Below are 17,541 nucleotides of genomic sequence, written 5' to 3'. Positions count from 1 at the left end.
AGTGTGTGTAACTGGCTCAAACTGATTTGAGTCATATGAAACGTGTGTGTTTCATATGGTAAAAAAATATGATTTGATAAATGAATGTATAGTTTGTGCAAGAGTGTTTCATTTCGCAAAGGATTTGAGGTGTTCTGCTGATTGAGTGTGTGGTTGGGCTAATAGTGTGTAGTGTTTTGAAACACCGGGCCCTGTTTTGAAAATCGTGCTTAAGCATTCGTGAAAAACTGTATTAATAAAACAACTGCATTTGAATGCAGCATCTAGCTTTGATTAGGTTGCCATCTGCTGGACAGCAGGAGATGACATACAATTACATGTTGCTAAATATATTAGTTAAAGCTATGAACTTGCAAGAACTCTCCATGAGCTGCCTATTGCGTGATGTTATGTGTGGAGGGGTGTCAGCAGTATCATTATTGCTGTATAATGATGTGGCTGATCCATAGACAGTAGCAACCTTGCTCTGCAGCTGGTTGGCTTTCTGTCACAGTGCGTGAGCGTGTGTGTGTGTGTGTGTGTGTGTTTTTGTGTGTGTGTGTGTGTGTTTGTGCGTTTGTATAACGGTACTACCAGTGCACACAGAGGTTACGTCAGAGCGCCAAACTCAGCGGATGACCGGAGTCGGAGCAAAGTGCACACAGGAAGCCGCTAGTGCACGACTCGCTCCTCCGTTGTCACCACCGCTCGCCAAAATGCGGCGATGTAACGGGAAAGCCCTGCGTCTTCTTTGGCTCTCTCCAATCGGCGTCTTGTGTTTTTCGATGCTGTGGGTCGCACCTGTGATGTTACACCCGCAGTGTTTGGATTTTAAGCCTCCCTTCCGACCGCTGAGGGAGCTCGAGTTTTGCGTCATGTATAAGGAGTTTGGTTGCTGTGATTATCAGAAGGACCAGGAGCTGATGGCCAGGTTCTATCAAGTTATGGACCATTTTGATTATTACGGATACGCAAACTGTGCGGGCTTCGTCCTGGAGCTGCTGTGCCAGGTAGGCATGCATGTGCAAAGGTCGCTCTGCTTAGTGCATAAACTTCTCCATCGTGCGCCGAGAGTCTGAGCTGACAGCAAAGACAATAAATGAGCAAGAGACAAACACTTTCACACACAAACAGATGAATGCAGTCAGGTGCTCTTGCAGGGAAATTTTTATGATGTTGGCTCTTACGCCGGGTTCACACCGGACGCGGTAGCGACGCCGAAGCGCCGCGCATTACTAATAATATCACATACTTCTGCTGTTATCAGCCTGTAGTAAAATCGGCATTTAATCATTTTTTTCAAGCATATACTTACTTGTTGCTCCAACATTAACTGCAACAGCGTCCCAACATGTGTCTTTTTTGGTGTTGTCTTTATACAACATATGCTGAGAATCAACAACTCAAGTTACTCCTCCACTTCAATGATTAATTTAATGTCATCCATGTTGAAGAAGTTCTCCGCTGTTAGCTCCGGTAAATGTCGGGTGTCGAGGGTAAATTTCGTATTCTCCACTCAAGCCTATGTGGAGAATACGTAGCCCCCCTCTCTTTTTTATCTTTATGACTGCTTGTGTGGCTGTAGTGGATTGGCAGAGGGGGACATTTAATAATGTGGTTGGTAAAAGTGGTAAAATTAAAACTCCAAGACAACAGAAGGTGAATACAAAGTATGGGATGCATATTTGGTCATTTATATCATATAAAATATGTCATCTATATCGTTTAAAATCATTTTTCAGTGTGTTTCCTGTCGCGATACGCTCGCGTCAAGCGGAAAAAATAGACTCGACGCCGAAACGATCGCTTCACGGCGCTAGGCAGCCGCGGCACAACGCTACGCTTCAGCCTCCGGTGTGTTCAGCGCTGCGGTTTAACATGGGAGTGGATGGGAGCCAGAGGATTGGCGCTGCGCTTACGCCTCGCTTCGGCGTCGCTTCCGCGTCCGGTGTGAACCCGGCGTTATGCTCACTGAGAAGCCAAAAGTGAGCTGAATGAAGGTAAAGTTCAGACCCTACTGATTTCCCTTTAACCCAGTCATACACCAATACACACACACACCCCAAAGTACTACCCACTTATTCTGCAGTCAGATGTCGATCACGTACATTGTAGATAACCGCTGATCAGCACTGTCCAATTAAATTAGATAAAAAAGGTAAAGAGTATCTCATTAGGTAAATTTGTTTATTTAGTTTAAAGTTGTCCAGTTGACAACTTGAAATACAGATGGTTGCAGTCTAATGTCGATTATGTGTTTGTGTTTGCCCAAACTTAAATAGAAGAAAAATAAAAATTGACAATGAAAGTAAAATGCACATTGTTTTGTTGTTGAAAACTAAATAAAAAATAAGTAAAAAAATAGGAGAAAAAACGGAATGACATAGAATGACCTGTATTTAAACATGTACTGCATCCATACCTTTTGTCTGTTTCGCTAGTTTTACAATGACAGACATCCAATAGAGTTAAATAAATAGTAATAATAAATAATGAATTTAAGAACTTACTAGTGTATTATTATTATGAAGTTATTATGAATGATTAACTGATTTAACCATCATGCTTCAGGGCATGACGTAGAGTTCTCCTCTACACTTGACATCTATTGCACTTCTGTCCATCCTGGGAGAGGGATCCCTCACATGTGGCTCTCTCTGAGGCTTCTACGTTCTTTTTAACATGTTAAAAGTATTTTTTGTTTTGTCTTGTCTTGTTGAGGGTTAAAGCCAGAGGATGTCCTTGTTTAAAGCCTTATGAGACTAATTCTGATATGTGAATATGGCCTATGCACATTAAATTTGATTGATTGATTGATTGATAGTTGGGGAATAAGGCGTCCCAGAAGCGGCTTCTACAAATATGTCTTGACTACAACTGGACAGTCTGACAATGATTATCCAAAACATGTAGCTTTAGAGTAGGACTAGGAGCTTTTAGTGGGAGTATTGGCAAGATGGTTTGGATAATTGTGTGTCTAGCTTTATGCTACAAAAGCTCAGACACAGCCAAACAATGGGGATCTTTATGAATATAGTGTTATTATGTCCTTATTATGGTGTCATTAACGCTGATATTGGTGAGTGAACTGACAGCAGAGCTTACAGGCTTTAAACAAGTGTTCCCATTTTATATTATTTTACACTGCTGCCTACAGTGTGTGGCCAGGGTCTCTTGTGTTGATAATTATTTCATTAATATTACATCCCTACAGTTAATAAATATTATAAAAATTATAATTATAATAACTAGGGCAGTGAGCAGCACTGTGTGTTCATGTAAATCGAATTAAAATGTAAAACAAGGCTTACTTCCTGTTCCCAGTAGGTGGCACTATCACTATCACTAGATACAGACTAATAGTCTGTTCAGGTCGGGGCTCTTTGTCTCCTTTTGGAACGGCAGTGGACTAGTGGTAGAATAGATGGACATCAGACTGGAAGGTTTGAGACCATTGACAGAAAAAAACATACCTGGATATGGACCAGACCTGGATCTGATCAAATCCAAAAGGACTCTCCCTAGCCCACTGTCTAAGTGCCCCTGAGCAAGGCACCTTACTCCTCCAACATCTGCTTCCTGGGCGCCGTCCATGGCTGCCCACTGCGTGTTCACTGTGTGTGTTGTGTGAGGCAAAAAGCCACTAATGTACTAAGCAAAGCTCTATTGTGCAGAGTCCTTCTCCTCATTGGTTCTAACCCTTCTCTTCCCATATCTCTCCTCCACCTCTCCAGGAATGTTCTCCCTATGCAGCTCACCTCTTTGATGCAGAGGACCCGAGCACCCCGGTCCACACCATCCCTGGCCTCTGTCAGGACCACTGCTTCCAGTTTTGGAAAAAGTGCAGCTCTGCCATCCCCTTCCTGTCAGATGACCCACACATAGCCAAAGTCAAAGAAGACCAGGCACTTTTCTGCCAGTATGTTGGGCTAGGCGACGTGGACTACTGCTACCCACACCTCCTCAGCAACCAAAAGCTCACTCAGAATCTGGGTCGAGTTCAGTCAGACTCAGATGGCTGTCTGCAGCTGTGTCTGGAAGAAGTGGCCAATGGTCTGCGGAACCCACTAGCCATGGTCCATGCTAACGACGGCACACATCGTTTTTTTGTGGCAGAACAGGTGGGCTTGGTATGGACTTACCTTCCAGACCGGTCCAAATTGCTGAGGCCATTTTTGAACATTACCAAGGCAGTGTTAACATCATCATGGGAAGGGGATGAGAGAGGCTTTCTAGGACTCACTTTTGACCCCAAGTACAAGTACAATGGAAAGCTGTATGTGTATTACTCAGTGGAGGTGGGTTTTGATGAAAGGATCAGGATCAGTGAGTTCCGTGTATCTGCCAATGACATGAATTTAGTGGATCACACCTCTGAGCGGTGAGTATGTACAGTAGATCCAAGTAAGATAACGGCAATAGGTTTTGAGTCATCTGAAACATTAACAACAATACATGCACCATACAAATGAACTCAAATAGGGAGTCATACCTGGTCATATCTGTCTTGCCGATGTCCTTTCAGGGTTATTCTGGAGATCGATGAGCCTGCATCAAACCACAATGGAGGGCAACTGCTCTTTGCAGATGATGGTTACTTGTACATTTTCACAGGTGACGGTGGAATGGCAGGAGACCCATTTGGGAAATATGGGAATGCTCAGAACAAGTAAGAAAATATTTGATCTGAAGAAGAATCTGAAGCATAATCAATCTAATTATAGCAAATAGACCAAATTATCATGATAAGAGATATTTTTGATGTTTCTGTCATAATAAATACATTTATATTAATTAATGTTAATTTAACTCTGCAGGAGCATATTCACATGGCATAATTGGTCAGTCATATGTTTTCTATATTTCCGCATCTTTTTTAGGTCTGCTCTCTTGGGTAAAGCTCTTCGCATTGATGTGGATGACAATGAGAGAGGCCCATTGTACAGAATCCCTCCAGATAACCCCTTCATACACAAAAGAGGAGCTCGACCTGAGATTTATGCTTATGGTGTCCGGAATATGTGGAGGTGCTCGGTGGACCGGGGTGATCCTCGGACGAAAGAAGGAAAGGGAAGAATCTTCTGTGGGGACGTAGGCCAGAACAAGTTTGAAGAGATTGACATTATAGAGAAAGGGCGGAACTATGGCTGGAGAGCTAAAGAGGGCTTCTCCTGCTATGATAAGAAACTGTGTGCCAACAGCTCACTAGGTAAGCATTTCAATCAGATGGTTTCGAAGCATCCATGTTTACCCTTGCTCAGCATCACACAACAGACAGTGGTCTTTAATTCTGTTTCGATGGTGGGCTAAGATCACATTCAGACCAAGACCAGGCTCAGATGCTTGAGCTTTTCACCACTTACAACGACCATGCATGCTCCCTCCACAAATACTGATCAAATAGTCTGCCTTCTTTAGAATTCATTCAATGAACCTATATGAATTAGCACTTATTATTTATTATATTATATTAATATTCATTTGTTTTTTGTTTCCTCTATCTTGACTCCGCTCGCTCATTTGTCTCTGTCTTTTTCAGACACGCTGACACACACTGACACACAAGGACTGACACACAACAGTGTCATCGGACATATCGGTTAACTCAGTAAACAATATCATTTGGTCTTCACCAACACAAATTACGTCATGTTTATTTGAATAGAGAGGATTGAAGTGAGTTCCGATCATAACTATTGAAAGCTCTTCCATTATTGTATTTGTGGATACTGGTGTGTGCCAATGCGCATTTGCGTGCACACCCACTTGCACGAATGTATCATCAATCTGTGGTTATTGAGCTGCTGGTGGCCGATCAAACATTTTTAGCATATCATCCAATACTATAAAGAGGTACTTTTTTACAATAATATTTGTTCATATATCAGTCCTTATCTGCAAGTGCACCGAACCCCTCCCTACGCTGGACCTATCTCTATAGAAACAACAATGCTAATAATACATCACTGCTATTCAGACTAAATCTTGTTAAAGAAATACTCTCCAGTGAGAAATACTCTTCAGATTCAGCTGTAAAGCGTGAAAGCTTGGCATTAAAGCAGGAGGGCACATCTGTTTCAAAACCTGAATTAGACGTCTTTTGTTCTGATAGGTCAACTTTAAAAGAAAAGTAGATGAACTGATTTATCTTGACTTAAAAACAACCGGAATAGGACCATTGACCTTTTGGTCACTGGACAACCCGATTAAACAGCATTCCTTGTAGGCCTACCTAGCTGATGAACAACCACGGTGATAATGACAATAATGACCTTTAGATTTTGTTTAACAGATGATGTCCTGCCTATTTATGCATATTCGCACAAGATGGGAAAATCAGTGACTGGAGGTTACGTATACCGCGGCTGTGAAAACCCCAACCTGAATGGCATGTACATATTTGGAGACTTCATGAGCGGGTAAGATTATTGTGGTAAATATCATATTTTTTCTTTATCAAGTAAAAAGTGCTTGCCAGAGCCAGATGTTGTCTTAAATTTACTGTGAAATACAGCATATGGAAAATAACACTGTAGGGGCTGGAACATACATGTTGGTTCAATTAATAATTCATAGAACAATATGATTAATTGTTTCATCGCTTTTTTGTCAATTCCACAAGTGCATTTACTCAGGTACTGTACCTACAGTAAGTACTGCTGTGACATACCTGCGCTTTACTTAATTTTACATTTACACAATTCATGTAGAAATATTTTACTTAATACTTTATTCCATCTGATTACTGGAGTTTGTTTGTAGATTAACATTTCAAATGCCGTACACAAACAAAGTTAGGATGGTGACTAGGGATGCACCGATTTATCGGCCGAACATCGGTAGCGGCCGATATTCGCCTCGTTAACTGATATCGGCTTATCGGTAATAAACTTGACTTTCACCGATATCATTGGCCGATGTTCATATTTGTGATAAAACCGCTGGGCACGTGCCGTGGCTGGGGGAGCAGTCGCGCGCCACCGGAGGCTCAGTGTGCGGCACCGGGAGGTCCTCATCCGGTGCCGCCTAACGGCGTCGCTGGTGCCGCCGGCACGGAAGGCGGGCTGTTGGAGGGGACCGGGTACGCGGTCAGCGGCGGCCACTCTGGACGCGTGTCGGGACCTTCTCGCGGATCACCTCAGCTACGGCGACCGCTGGGGGAACCCTCTGTTCGCGTGGGGGGGGCACCCTGCGGTGCGCCTCGGCTGGCGCCTAGCAGCTGACTGAGAACTGGTGCGGACCAGGGGAATCCGACTGTTTAATTAAAACAAGCATCGCGAAGGGCCACGGTGGGTGTTGACGCGATGTGATTTCTGCCCGACACTAAAAACAGGTAAAACTGAGGAGGGCTTGTTAAGTTATCTTGACTCACGCAGTGTAACTTGGCGTAAAAGTATGAGCGTAGCGTCTGTTTAAGTATTTTATTCTCATGTGCACCGGCTCTATTTATCCGTCTCATGCACAGGTAACAAGGGAATTGACAACATACGTCATACACACAGAAGCCGTAACACCTCTAATAAACGGCCAATACTGCTACCGTAAATCAATGAGAAGAGCGTTCTCTATAATGATACTTTAACAGGGCTGTTTTAGACAGGGTAAAAAGGTACTGTTTTAAATTACCCTTGTGGTATTTTGACCAAAATATGTTACAGTCATTTCATTAAGATCCCAAGGAACCATTTCAACTTGCGGTAAAATGGGCATAATATGTCTCTGTTAAATAAAGTTTAGTTAAATCAAAGATTGTTTCATAAATCTGATTCAATTTGTGCTCATTAAAAGATAAGAGTGATGAAGGGCTGAACATTTTTTAAATAGTGCTTTTAAATAATGATTTAATTATTTTTCTGGCACAAAAGGGTGAATGAATAACAACAAAAAGAAAATAAACAAATATCGGTATCGGTATCGGCTATCGGCCAGATTGTTATTTTAAATATCGGTATCGGCCAAGAATTTCCATATCGGTGCACCCCTAATGGTGACAATAGTGAAGCCTATTTCAGGTAGAATTTCAATTTTCAATTTTCTTGATTAAGATGTTTGTCTTTATTCAGGAGCAGAAATCCCTTATTTTTCTTACTCTTAGAATCCCACCTCTGCTTATATAAACTAATGTAGTTGTAGTAATGCAGGGAGTATTTTTAAATGAATGTGTTCCTGTCCTAGGCGTTTGATGAGTCTGCAGGAGGACAGAAACACAGGGCAGTGGAAATACAACGAGATCTGTATGGGGATGGGCCGGACTTGCGCCTTCCCTGGACTCATAAACAATTACCACCAGTACATCATCTCCTTTGCTGAAGATGAAGCTGGTAATGCATGGGCACATGCACATAAGCTCAAACCTCTGATACTGAATCTACAGTGTTCTTTCTAAACCAGTTGTGACTTGTGTAATGTCCTCTTGATTTAATGATGTGTTTTTCATTCCATCAGGCGAGCTGTACTTCATGTCCACTGGAATACCAAGTGCTACGTCACCTTCAGGAGTCGTTTATAAAGTGGTGGATCCCTCAAGGTGACCAACATAACCATTATATAGTTTCATATTTCACCATCATTAGACAAAGAAATCCTCTGTAACGTGTCATAACTGCTCATTGTGAATTTAGAATGTGCAGTTTTGTCCCTGCTTGTAGGTCATGGATATGCAAGACTCGCATCTGTTCATAATTACAAACACTGGCATCACATTCCACTCAGCAAGCTCAAGGGATATGCAGTATCATGATCACACTTGGCTTGGATGTGATAGTTCTGTCTTCTCTCAGCAGTTGTGAAATAACGTTCTCAAACTTTGTGCTAAATGTGGAGGTCATACTGCCTGTCTCTGGGTTTAGAGAAGGGGGGAAATGAAGCAGTGTTGGCAGCCAGGGCCGGCCCTAGCACATTTGGCGCTCTAGGCAAGCTTCACTCCCGGCGCCCCCCCCCACACGAAAACGTATTATAAAATGATTTCTTTCTTCGTCGAAGTTGCTTGGACACACACATTCTAACCACAAGCCTCAATGTGCTAGCATGTTCTGACAACACCAAGGAGGTTCGTACCTCGATTTTTGCCTCATATTACCCTAATGTTAGATTAATATTTTTAATGTCAAAATATTGGTTGGAGATATATGTTATGGGTCTCAAGATTGATACCACAGCAACAAAGTATATCTGTAGAATACAGCATGAATGCAGCAGCAGTAACGACACCGAGCCTTCAGTTCCTCATCCAGACTGCATCTTATTCAAATTAAACAAAATTTCAAGTACAAGCATTTCTTTGGGTGTAACTGCATTTTAAAGTGCATAAAACATACATTCAATTATTATGGTGTCTCTTTCCTCCAAACATCTTAATATACATTATCACTCATAAAGAAATATAAACATTTACAATATAGACCTATTGAACATAAGCTTATAAGTGGTCTTTATAAGGCACAATAACAATACATGAATTACAGAGTCTGTGTGTGTCGGAGCTGAACTACACACTGTAAAGTAAACAATATACTATCGCGACCCGCCTGCAAGACGACGTGCAGGTAAAATAAACACCTATACAGGCGAATGTAGCCCCGCCCACGTAGTGCGCGAGCGTCTCCCCTCACTGCCCAGCGGAGTTATTAAGTTTTACCAGTCTAAGTTGATAGTCAAAACAACATCAACACGTCTCAATGACACCCGTGGTGATCAAGCGAAGCTTAAGGAGCTAACGTAGGTGACTCTCACCCACTACTAACCTGTAGAATACAGGATGAATGCAGCAGCAATAAAGACACGGAGCATTCAGTTCCTCATCCAGACTGCATCTGACAGTACGGGGTACTGCTCCCGTGCCAAACGTTCCACCTGAGTGCTGCTGTCATTAACTGATTTCTCTAAACTACTTAAATTACTGTTAAAGTAATTAAATACAATATTTTGGCCCATACCACATATAGAAGGGGGCGCAAAAAAATCTGCTTAGCAAAAAAAATTAAAAAATTGCTCGGCGCAGTTTTTGACGCCCCCTCTGAGTGGCGCCCTAGACAATCGCCTATGTCGCCTGTAGGAAAGACCGGCCCTGTTGGCAGCTGTGTGAAAGGTCAGCCGTACTTACTCTCTCCTTCCTGATGTTGCTTCAGACAGCTTTGGTTTTTGTCTGTATTTCTCTCAGCAGCAGATGGTTGTGTTAACTCATTTACTATAGCTCATTTCAACTGTTCCTCATTTTTGTCTACATAAAGGAAGGTTACTCAAAGTAACAGGGTAAAAAACATTGTATTAGTCCTGCAGCTTGTATCTAAAAGCAACAATACTTCATATATCTGTTTTTTCTAGACGTGCTCCACCGAGACAGTGTCACTACGACCCTCTCCCTGTCAGAGTAAAAAGTCCTCTCATCAGATTTGTTCCGCAGGAATGTGAGTCCACCAACAAAACACCTGACACTGAATTAATTTTTTTTAATTGTTTTAACATTGTTTGCATTCATATTGGGTCTTGTGCTTTTCTGTTGTCTCACCATTAGCATTGATTGGAGTTGAGCCATCAAGCGAAAAAATCCAAGAGCCACAACCCACAGAATCACATGACTGGCTCCAAGAGCTCATTGACCATCTAGGTGAACCAGGACCACACCTGGCCACACCTCTACCAACGACCACCAAACCACCCAGACAGTCAAGACGGAAAGGTCGGCGCAGGAAGGAAAAATCCAGAGTAGAAACTGCACCAGAGCTCCAGAGTGGAATGGTAAGGCTGGTTGGAGACGAACAAGGTCGCGATGACCGTGGAAGGGTGGAGATCTACATTAACAGGGAGTGGGGCACTGTGTGTGACGACCTATGGACCACCAAGAATGCTGCTGTGGTTTGCCGGCAGCTAGGCTTCCAATACGCTCTGAAAGCAGCCAAGAACTCAGAGTTTGGTGAGGGGACTAATCTGCGGATTCTTCTGGATGATGTTCAGTGTGAAGGGACAGAGTCCAGCCTGCTGGACTGCAAACACGCCGGCGTTGGGATCAATAACTGTGCCCACTATGAAGATGCCGGGGTGATCTGTGGCAACTCAGACTATGTTGTTGAAGTCTAAAAGTATGACTACTATAAAGTCAGAGCTTATTATGATTAACACTAAACCCATTTTCTTAAAAATCAAGCATCAATTTAACAGTCATAAACAACTATTATGAGGACTTTTCAACTTCCCATAAATGAGCTGTTATTCTTTGATGACATCCAACGCTGTTTATCCAAGCTCTTCCATCACTAATGTCTTCTACTTGTCTGCAGAGGCACTTAGCAAATTTTACCCAACGGTAAATAAATAAAATCATAAGTTTCTATTAGAGTTGAATTTTATATTTTCATGACAGACTTTAATGTTTAATTTGAATCTATGTTTAGCATTGATTTATTACAGTTACATATTAGACAGAGTATGTCGTAATGTGTTGAATGTTCTCCACCTATTAAATGCAGTGGCGGTTCTACATGGAATTGCGCCCCGGGCGAGACCCCCTCCGAGCAGCGCCCCCACCCCAAAAAAACATATTGTAACTTATACAATTCTGCACAACACAGTATAAGTTACAAATGCCCCAAAAAATAAAAAATAAAAGTTAATGCAATATGCTTCCGTATTCTTCTGTTGATTCTTTTTTTTTTTAATCTTGCCATTGAAATAGGCCATCACTGCTCAAAATAACTTCATGACTTTAATGCCGTATCTAGACCCACATACATAAATCGATTTAGTCCTGTATTGGATGATGTGCGCCGCAGGATGATGTGCGGCGCATGACGATGTGCGCCGCAGGACGATGTGCGCCGATGTGCGCCCCAAGATGATGTGCGCCGAAGGATGAAGTGGCGCAGCAGGACCATGTGCGCTGCAGGAACATGTGCCGCAGGACGATGTGCGCAGCAAGACGATGTGCGCCGCAGGATGATGTGCGCCAAACGATGATGTAAACCGCAGGATGAAGTGCTCCGCAAGATGATGTGCCCTGCCGCAGGACGATGTGCGCTGCAGGATGAAGTGCGCTGCACGATGCCGGCGCCAAAGGATGAAGTGCGCTGCACGATGATGTGCGCCGCAGGACAGTGGCGAAACTACCGGGGTGGCAAGGGGTGGCAGCTGCCACCCCCCAAAAAATGCTTGCCACCCCACTTGCCACCCAGGTTGTTAGAAGTGTCTCCAATATACATTTATTGAATGGTATTATATTTTTTGCTACTGAAGCTGTTGATCTCATTGGTAACTTGTTTAAGTTTAAGAACTAAAATCTTTATGTCCCCCCTCCCCTGTAAAATGGTTGAGTCCATGAATCCTATTTGCTCTCTTCTCACCGTGCGCATCTGCCGCTTCATTCAAATGAAGACAGAAACGGTTTGAAAGCCAAAGAACTGGAGACAAGCCAACTGTACGCTTGCAGTGATGAAAAAAGGTACAGTACAGCTGAAACTTGAATCAAGAAAATGTGATGGGTGGTCATATGTGATAGACAATTCCGTTGTAATTTCAATCGTTTATTTAATTGCTAGCTTGCAAAAGTCGATAGGACTAGTAGCTAGCTCGCTATACAGCTGCATTAAAATGTGAGAGGATGACTCGGTTATATGCTATAGACCCTATTGTGTATGTGGTATAAAGGCTGGGATGAATTTCGAATTATAAATATGTTAAAATTAATGTTGAAATTACGGAGAGTCGCGATTCCCATTGAAACGGATGGCGCCGCGGTTAGCATTCACAACGAGTGAATCTTTTGGTAGCTAGTTAGTTTAGCTTTGGTAAACATGATTTTGTATGTAATAACCTAATACATAATACATATGTACATGTGTATGTAATAACCTAATACATTAGAAATTCAATTGGCCATTTAGAAAAGTATTTGTCATTATGAAGGGAAATATGTCATGAACATTTTGTGCTGTGGGTTCTGAATGCAGTTATCTTTTCTTTTTAGAGACTTGGACTTGGACTTGGACTTGAAAAAAATAAAATAAAAATGTAAGTGTTAACACACATCTAATGGGCTCCATTACACCATAGCCTATTTAACTCACCATCCAAATGCCAGTAAGCACTAAATCAGTTGTAAATCATACTGATGGCACTGTTCAGATATCAGATCCTCTTTAAAACTAAACCACTAGTAATATTGCAGTTTCAGGGCCCAAAAATGAAGCGAAAAGGTCAAGATATCAGGACTTTTTTCAAGAAAAGGTCAGTCAACCAGAGGGAGACAGAAGAGGTGGAGACACAGAAAGACAGTCAGAGTGTGGAGGAGGAGACACAGAAAGTCAGCCAGAGTGTGGAGGTGGAGACACAGAAAGACAGTCAGAGTGTGGAGGTGGAGTCACAGAAAGACAGCCCAGAACCCCCAGAGGACACAACCAGTCCAACAGGTCCACATGGTATGTCTCAGATTAGATAAAACAGTTATTTATATGGTTGCATTTATTTTTTTTATGTAAACAAAACACCTTTTGTATTAACCCTGCCCATATTATACCTAAGCAAAGTAATCAGTATGACTTCTGTAGAGGAATCATGTCAATTATTTTTACTGTAAAATAGTTCTAACCTGTTTTCTCTTGTTCCAGATATATCTAAGCATCGAGGTGACAGCCCAAGTCAACCAATCAGGCAGGGATTCCCCAGAACTCTCCAGGGTGGAGCTTGGAGAAGTTTCCACGTAGAGTGGTACCAAGAACGTCAATGGCTTGAGTACTCGCATTCTAAAGATGCAGTATATTGCTATCCTTGTAGGCATTTTTCTCTACCTAATGTCCCCAAGAGTGTTTTTACGTCAGTGGATGGTTACTCTAATTGGAAAAAAGCAACATTTAGGGATAGTGGATTTTGTCGTCATGCTAAATCTGAGCACCATGTCAATGCAATGCTTGCATGGGAAGAAGATAAAAGAAGGAAGGACAACAACACATCAATGATAGTATTGATGGAAGCAGAAAATAGGAAAAAGATAACTGACAATCAAAAATACATCAAAACACTAGGTGAAATACTGTGTCTTACAGCAACCCAGAATATCGCCCAGCGTGGTCATAGAGAGTCTTCTGACTCAGAAAACAGGGGCAATTTCCTTGAGATTTTAGAACTCGTAAGCAAACATGACCAGTCAGTTAGGACAAGATTAGAAGATCAAGCCAAGAATGCCAAATACACCAGCAGCCATATTCAAAATGAAATGATAAGCATTTTAGCAGGGATGGTCAGGGATGAGATTATTAAAGAGGTCAAAGAAAGTGAACAATTTTCTGTCATAGTGGATGAAACCAAAGATATAAAAAAAAAAGAACAAATGTCTTTTGTTCTTAGGTACTTTTATAACGGCATGGTGCACGAGAGCTTTTTAGAGTTTCAGGAAGCAGAAAGGCTGGATGCTGCAGGTTTAACAGAAAAAATCATAGACTGTCTAGAGAGGCATGGCTTGAATTACAAGGAAAACTTAGTCGGGCAAGGCTATGATGGAGCAGCCGTTATGAGCGGGAAACACTCCGGTGTACAGGCTAGAATAAGGGATGTAGCCAGTCATGCTTTTTATGTACACTGCAGTGCACACTGTTTAAATCTAGTGATAGTGGACAGTGTGAAATCTGTATCTGAGGCAGGAAAGTTTTTTTCTTTGTTGGAACGTCTGTATGTATTTATGTCAGGCTCGTATGCTCATGAGAAATGGCTGAAGGTGCAGCAAGAGATGTTTAAAGGTGAAGGACCAAGGGAGCTTCAGCGTCTTAGTGATACAAGATGGGCGTGCAGGTATGTAGCTTGTCGGAATGTGATGGATAGGTTGCCTGCTATTGTGTGTGTCCTTGAAGACATTTCACATGAGGACAACCCAGATAGAGCTGTGGAGGCCAGAGGAATTCTGCATCAGATAGATCTCAATTTTATTGGATGTCTTGTGGTGTTTAGAAAGATTTTAGGTGAATCAAAATTTTTGTCAGACATGCTCCAGTCAACAAAAATAGACCTAACAAAAGCTGTTGAGTTGGCAGAAACACTCCAACAGACTCTCAGGGAATATCGCAGTGAGCCCTCTTTTGAGACTGTCTGGGGTGAAGTACTCGACATATGCCAAAGTAACAGCATCCCTACATCACAGCCCACCTGTAAACGAGCAAGACAGGTAGCAAGAAAACTACAGAGTAGTGTTGTTACATCCACTCTAGGACAGCACACAGAACCAGATAACAAAGAATCTTTCAGAGTTAAAGTCTATTACTCCATAATAGATTGCATGATTGGAGAGATGGAAAGGCGTTTTTCCAAAATTAACTGCGAAATCATGAAAGGAATACAGGCCTTCAATCCATCAAGTCCTAGCTTTCTCAGTGAGGAGGCTGTTCTTTTGTTGGCAAATTCCTATGGGACAAATTCAGATGATGTTAAGCTTGAACTGCATCAGGTTAAGAGACTGTTTGATAGAACAGCAAAAAAGGAGAGACCGACTAGTCTCATGGAACTATTACTTTTTTTGGATCCCATTAAGACTGTTTTCTTTGAACTACATCGTTTATGTAAAATAGCTGTAGTTTTACCCGTTAGCAGTGCTTCATGTGAGCGGAGTTTCTCAACTCTAAAGCTGGTCAAGAACCACTTACGTTCTACCATGGCTGAGAATAGGTTGTCAAGCCTAGCTACACTTAGTATAGAGTCAGCACGTGCTAAGGGTCTTGATCTAGATGAGTTTGTGAGACGATTTGCTGTCGAACATGGCAACCGCCGTATTGTTCTTTTTTAGCTCCCTGACCTGCTGTTTAGAATTTAATATAGGCTACATTAATTGTTTGTGAAATTAAATAAAACTGAATTGTTTTGCTGCTGGATATGTAAATATGTTAACTGTTTTCATTAGCGATTGGTATAAATAAATACATATAGACACCAGGCATGTGTGTTTCCAACAATAAAAAGACTTGACTTGACTTGACTTTGTGTGTGTGATTTGCCACCCTTGAATTTAACTTGCCACCCTTCTGCCACCCCATGTAAAATTTTCTAGAATCGCCACTGCCGCAGGATGATGTGTGCAGTAGGATGATGTACGCCGCAGGATGATGTGCGCTGCACGATGATGTGCGCCGCAGGATGATGTGCCGCATGATGAAGTGCACGCGCCACAGGACGATGTGCGCTGCAGGACGATGTGCGCCTCAGGATGATGTGCACCGCACTGTTAAGTGGGGCGGCATTGCTAGCTCTACGTCCAACCCCCCTCCAGGATGAAGTGCGTGTGCCGCAGGACGATGTATGCCAGAGGACGATTTGTGCCGCAGGATGATGTGCGCTGCAGGATGATGTGAGCTGCAGAACGATGTGCGCCGCAGGACGATGTGCGCCGCAGGACGATGTGCGCCACACTGTTAAGTGGGGCGGCATTGCTAGCTCTATGTCGAACCCTCCTCCTTTATCCGGGCTTGGGACCAGCAAAAATTAGCCAAAAGAGACACTGGCAGAGCAAGTTTTGTTTTTCATAATTTTATTTTTTTTCAGGGTCCTGAAAGGGTTCAGTTTCACCACGTTCCACACTAAAGCTCTGGAAATGTCTCGATTCTAAGATGCATCACGATGTGGACCCTGCATCGTGACTGCATCGTGACTGCAACTCAATGACTCATGAGGTGCACACAAAACACACTGAGGACGTTGCTCAGTCGTGCCAGTGGCTGGGAGCGACTTGCACACGAATAATGAATAAGTGTGTATCTCTGAGAGAGTGAGCGGAGCGGGGGGCGGAGCCCCGGCGCCTGTGTGTGTGTGTGTGTGTGCTGTTCGCGACACACACAACACTGTTCAGGAAGCCACTGCAGAGGGGCGGCTCTTCAGAGCCGCGGGTTGCAGACCCCTGTCTACTGCGAAAGAGCGATTTGTTTACTGCTCCGCCGTTAAAGAGATGCGGATGTTAAAACATTGGGCGCGCCACACAGTTTGATAATCACTGCTCTATACAGTGGATCCCCCACTTGTCCGTTCCATTTGGGAAACCCAGAGGTGAACTGTCCCCCGCGCCCCCTCCCCTTCCCCTTTCTCACATTGCATCAAGCAGGGGCGCTGCAGCTGCAGGGGGCGCCAATTTGCCAATTCCACACACAGTGATATGTGATTTTAATAAAAGCTTCAATTCTAGTCTCTACTGACGTTCTCAACTACCACTTTACGGAAGAAAAGCATTGACCATTAAGTCTCATAACACTTCGGTACTCGAGAACAAGTATGGTTTTTCATGTTGGTGAAAACCACACAGGCTCCATAGCTCAGTGGTAGAGCACTGGTCTTGTAAACCAGGGGTCGCGAGTTCGATCCTCGCTGGGGCCTGCAGGTTGTATACCATTTTTGTTTTTTCACCATGTGTTTGTTTGCTTTTGTCAGCCGGCACTCATGTAATACTGAAGGTCAGCACACACGATCATAGTACACCCAGCAAAAAGCTCACCACTGACACAACAGTGTCTTTCACAGTCGATCGATGAATGTTGTATACATTTATTTCGTTGAACTGTTTAAATGTTGCACGTTAATTCATGTCAAAGTATATAGTCAAAA

At 42.8% G+C, this 17,541-nt stretch overlaps 2 protein-coding genes and 1 non-coding gene across 5 annotated transcripts; all 3 read left to right on the top strand.

The window, feature by feature from the left end:
- The first annotated feature begins 593 nt into the window (after positions 1–593).
- Positions 594–11,597, top strand: hhipl1 (HHIP-like 1). The gene is made up of 9 exons (XM_053434415.1): positions 594–989; positions 3,714–4,360; positions 4,505–4,648; positions 4,860–5,188; positions 6,272–6,398; positions 8,155–8,300; positions 8,425–8,506; positions 10,303–10,385; positions 10,493–11,597. The coding sequence occupies exons 1-9, from the start codon at positions 615–617 to the stop codon at positions 11,053–11,055; spliced, it is 2,496 nt and encodes an 831-aa protein (XP_053290390.1). The 5' UTR covers positions 594–614; the 3' UTR covers positions 11,056–11,597.
- A 479-nt stretch (positions 11,598–12,076) lies between these two features.
- On the top strand, positions 12,077–16,001 carry LOC128450763 (zinc finger MYM-type protein 1). Of its 3 annotated transcripts, XM_053434419.1 has the most exons (4): positions 12,077–12,412; positions 12,938–12,981; positions 13,139–13,388; positions 13,578–16,001. In XM_053434419.1, the coding sequence occupies exons 3-4, from the start codon at positions 13,154–13,156 to the stop codon at positions 15,737–15,739; spliced, it is 2,397 nt and encodes a 798-aa protein (XP_053290394.1). In that variant the 5' UTR covers positions 12,077–12,412; positions 12,938–12,981; positions 13,139–13,153; the 3' UTR covers positions 15,740–16,001. The 3 variants fall into 3 exon arrangements, with proteins under 3 accessions (XP_053290394.1, XP_053290393.1, XP_053290391.1); XM_053434418.1 differs by having other exon boundaries at positions 12,938–13,388; XM_053434416.1 differs by having other exon boundaries at positions 12,077–13,388.
- Positions 16,002–17,241: 1,240 nt separating this feature from the next.
- trnat-ugu (transfer RNA threonine (anticodon UGU)) lies at positions 17,242–17,313 on the top strand. The gene has a single exon. It is a non-coding gene; the product is annotated as a tRNA-Thr (tRNA).
- The last annotated feature ends 228 nt before the right edge of the window (positions 17,314–17,541 follow it).

The sequence above is a fragment of the Pleuronectes platessa genome, chromosome 11 (assembly GCF_947347685.1).
Source record: "Pleuronectes platessa chromosome 11, fPlePla1.1, whole genome shotgun sequence".
Lineage (NCBI taxonomy): Eukaryota > Metazoa > Chordata > Actinopteri > Pleuronectiformes > Pleuronectidae > Pleuronectes > Pleuronectes platessa.
Note: the sequence above shows the minus strand (reverse complement) of the source record. Positions and strands in the feature narration are given on the sequence as shown.